Source organism: Anneissia japonica, unplaced genomic scaffold (assembly GCF_011630105.1).
Source record: "Anneissia japonica isolate Jap-2015-1 unplaced genomic scaffold, ASM1163010v1 scaffold690_len516080_cov150, whole genome shotgun sequence".
NCBI lineage: Eukaryota > Metazoa > Echinodermata > Crinoidea > Comatulida > Comatulidae > Anneissia > Anneissia japonica.
The window spans coordinates 428,069-431,991 of NW_022758421.1; the positions used below are offsets into that span (position 1 = coordinate 428,069).

A 3,923-nucleotide genomic window follows, 5' to 3' on the forward strand; every position below is an offset into this window, starting at 1 on the left:
TTTCATTTCTGGCCTAGGCTAGTATTTCCGAGCTACCGCGGTATTTCGCGGTAACTTTCCCAGCTGACTGAGCTGCATAGAGTAATTGGAAAAACCTTGCCTTGGGCATTGGATAATTAATACTCCATGCTCGCGGTAGCTCGCGGTAGTCAATACACGCTCCATTGAGTAAATCTTGCTATAGCTGATTACCGCAGTTAGCCTTGCTACCGCAGGAAAATCTCCTTTACCGCGGTAGGATAATTTGGCGACGCTCCCTTAGTAACTGTATTTTTAGGGTTGGGTTTTATGGTTTGTATAATGTACAAGATTAAAATATGAACGATAGACATGTAAATAGATGAAGAGCTATGTTCGAAAAACGTATTACTTCGAATAATGAAAATATTGGCAATATCGTACTGTACGCTTTAGCGTTATTATGCATTTGTGTATACATTGCCTTTGCAGCCACTCTCCTTTTATAGGTAGATAGAACGTATTAAAAACAAATTTTATACCCACAATATGTTTATTAAAATTTTTAACAATTTAGACAATAAAATTAATTCACGCAGTTCTGTATTGATGCTTTTACTTTGTCATTAATTGAAATAAACTGCTTAAAATAGGCAACAAAATACAAAGTTGCCTACTGCAAGTTGCTTGTACTGCAAGTTGCCTAGTAATAGTGAAATCAGTAAGAAACATTCCAACAAGTAGGTTCTCACAACGCTATTGGGAGAAGCAGACACAAGGTCAGTCACCTACGTAATTTGATTCTTTGTACGCCGCCAATTCAGGAATGTAGGCGTACTGGCCGCGAGATAGCCGACTGGCTTGTTCTAGCCTACAAACATGTGATATATACTTTTTTATTTGCTTTTGCTTTTAAAACTTACGAGGTTGTATGAATAAATTCTGAAGACATAACATGGATGAAGGAAGGAAACAGATGAAACATGTGCACCTATTTTTCTAGAGATTTGAATTGGTTTTTGATGTATCCCCGCAAAATATTTTAGAAGTGGCAAGTTTTTGAATTTATTAAGATTTGCAGTAAACAGGTTAAAAAAAAAAAACGTACGCTGCGCTATACTAAGGTCGCCCAAATAATATTTACATGGTAAAATACTGTACAGTCCTGGCTGATTGGACTTGGTTAGAGCATGGAGAAAAACCTCCATGGTTAGAGCAACGCGCAAATATCAGAAAGAATACGGTACTGTAGTTGATCGTGGGAATCAATATCTTGCATGGGAATGGGACGAGAGATTTTAAACACGCAATAAGAAAACAATCAAATAACATTCACATACGATATAAATGATATCAATACATACCGTATATTTCATTTGTATTTCTTTTTATCATAAATTATTCAATTTAAAAAAAAGAAAACAATTAGGCTGCTATTTAGTTGATCGCGAGAATCCACCTTGCTACAATCAAATAGCTGGTGAGGGATAATGCCCATATGGCGCACCATAAAAATGCCTCGCGGCTGAAGTTGTCGGCGGCCGAAGTAGTCTTATCCCAAAAAAAGTATATGATGGGTATGCATGGTCATAGTCGTATGGTTCTAAATAAAGCATGCACCTGGGTAGGGCCCCAGAGGGGGGCGGCGCCTACTTAACCTAGGCCTTTAGTAGGCCTTGGCCTAGCCTGGGATTGTGGGCTAGGCTAGGTAGACCCCCTCCTGAATCCTAGGCAGTTGGATGGCGTAGACCTAGGCCTACATACAGTAGGCCTAGGCCCAGGCCTACAGTACTGTTAGTTTATATAAAAACATAATCTTTACCATAATCTGGGTTTGGCTCAACAGTTTTAATACGAAGGTAGTTCCTAAAATTCGTTACAGAACTCTCCTCTGTTTTTGTTTTCTTTTTTGCGTTCTGAACTGACATTTTGTTTTAGGACGCTTTATACCTCATCTGCACTCACTCATCGCACACAACACGATCAAGCCATCATCATTCCAGGGTCGCTATACATTAATATTCATGAAGTGTGAACTATGACTTTCCGACTCAAAAAGTCCGCCCCCACCGACAAGAAATGAATGACGTCACGTTTGCCTAGCAACGTCCAAAACAACTCGAAGATGGGGTAAACATCGAACTGCTGAAGTACTTCTCTCAATCGATCGTCAACGCAGTGTGAGATCGTTTCTCCCGTCTGGAAAAACTGCATAGCTGTAGGCCTAGGCTGGTCTAGAAGTCTTTATCGATAAACTTTTAGGATCGTTTTTACACATATTGCAGCAGTTCACAATGTATAAGCTAGATCTTCCAATAGATCTGAAAGAGCAGGCCGCGACTGAGAGGCGGAGAAACCTTGAGCAACAAAGACAAAGTAGAATTTTTAATTCAAAAGTCAGAACGATTGGCGTAAGTTTGTTCGTGTTGTGTGTTTGTGTACTAGCTAGCCTAGCACTGTATGTGTAGGCCTAGGCTAGGCCTACGTAGTTTAGCTTCTCTTCTAGACTACCTAGGCCAAGTAGTGCAGAAGAGATTGTGGTTTAGGACAGATGGCCCAAAATTGTGCTGGCATATTTATTAGAAAAAAAGAGCATACCATAACCACTCTTTTTTTCCACATTTTTTCTCCCAGTTTTAAATCTTCAAAAATCTAGGGCCTAGGGCCTAGGCCTAGGCCCTTTAATTCATATCATTATCATTAACCATTCCAAAAAAAAATCTGTAATATAAATTTGTTGTTTCCCTCCAGACTTTAAAGACTGACCGACAACCTTTCTCATCCGTCATCGCATCAAAAGATGGAGGGAGGTTCATCCTTGGGTGTGGGGGAGGGAGGGTAGGGATTCCTTCCCCTGCCAGTGCCACGACTGTAATGCGCCTAGGCCTAGGCCTAACCTGTACGCGGTACTCTAACTAAAAGTGTATACATGTTTAGCCATGTTAATGAAATAATGCTCTAAATTCATTTGTTTTGTTTGTACTACTGTAGCCCCAAAATGTACTGAACATACACGTTGACTCCATAGAAAATAAAATAGTTAAATTTCAAAACTTTCACTTTTTATGTTCCAAAGGTTGATGTCCAAGCCTTGAATGAACAAGTACATGACCATAAACTACGTTCACAGAGAGAACAACAGCGACATGAAGCATTTGGTAATTATTAATGATAATATTATTATTATTTTTGAATAATTGTTTTCTATTTATTTAGGCCTATGTTTATTTGACAAATGATATATATATTTTATCATTATTGTTGATATTTGTGATATTTTTAATGTGTTCTGGGAAAAACAACTTGATAACTGATTATTTAGTGTGCTTTTTAGTTTTCCTAACTCTTGTTGTTTCCCTTTGCATCTGTTCTTGTCATTATTGTATTTTTAGGGAAATAAATCAAATGAATCTATTATTAGTAGAAGCGGTTTGGCGCAGCGTGAACGGTTTGGTTTCCCAACCTCGAGTTCGGGGTTTCAATCCCTCGCTGTGCATTTCTCTTGTGTCCTTGAGCAAGGCACTTTATCTACATTGCTTCAGTTTACCCAGTTGTATCAGTGGGTACCAGCAAATTGTTGGGAGTATTATCTTGCGGTGGGCCAGCGCCCCACCCAGTGGGGAGTATTACACTCTCATCCGCTTCACGCTACAGAAACTGGGGAAAACCGGGGGAAACTTTGGGAAACTGGGCGAAACTGGGAATAAGCTCCAGCCCTATGAGCCCTAGTTGCTCGACAAGGATTTACTTAATGCTAAGACTTATAATGATAATAATAATTATTATGACAAACCTAATAATAGGCCTAGTAAAGAATTTTATGTTGTAATAATGTTGCAGTTTGGTTTTCAAAACTTACTTGAACAAGTAATGTTTGTCATCTACATTGTTATACTATACTGTACTTTAATATATATTAATATACTACCTGTGCTAAAATAAAATTAAGTCGTTAATAAATACTA

General features: G+C 38.6%; 2 protein-coding genes across 2 annotated transcripts in view; one reads left to right on the forward strand and one right to left on the reverse strand.

Annotated features, from left to right (window-relative positions):
• LOC117125279 (aminoacylase-1-like) overlaps positions 1-1,985 on the reverse strand; it is a 39,995-nt gene extending 38,010 nt beyond the window's left edge. The window contains exon 1 of the mRNA XM_033271751.1: positions 1,781-1,985. Coding sequence (XP_033127642.1) covers positions 1,781-1,886 — 106 coding nt within the window. The 5' untranslated portion in view covers positions 1,887-1,985. The remainder of the gene's footprint in view (positions 1-1,780) is intronic.
• A 52-nt stretch (positions 1,986-2,037) lies between these two features.
• LOC117125271 (RIB43A-like with coiled-coils protein 2) overlaps positions 2,038-3,923 on the forward strand; it is a gene marked incomplete in the record, with an annotated part of 4,617 nt that continues 2,731 nt past the window's right edge. Inside the window, 2 exon segments of the mRNA XM_033271742.1 lie at positions 2,038-2,369; positions 3,035-3,116. Of these exon segments, the coding sequence (XP_033127633.1) occupies positions 2,253-2,369; positions 3,035-3,116 (199 nt within the window).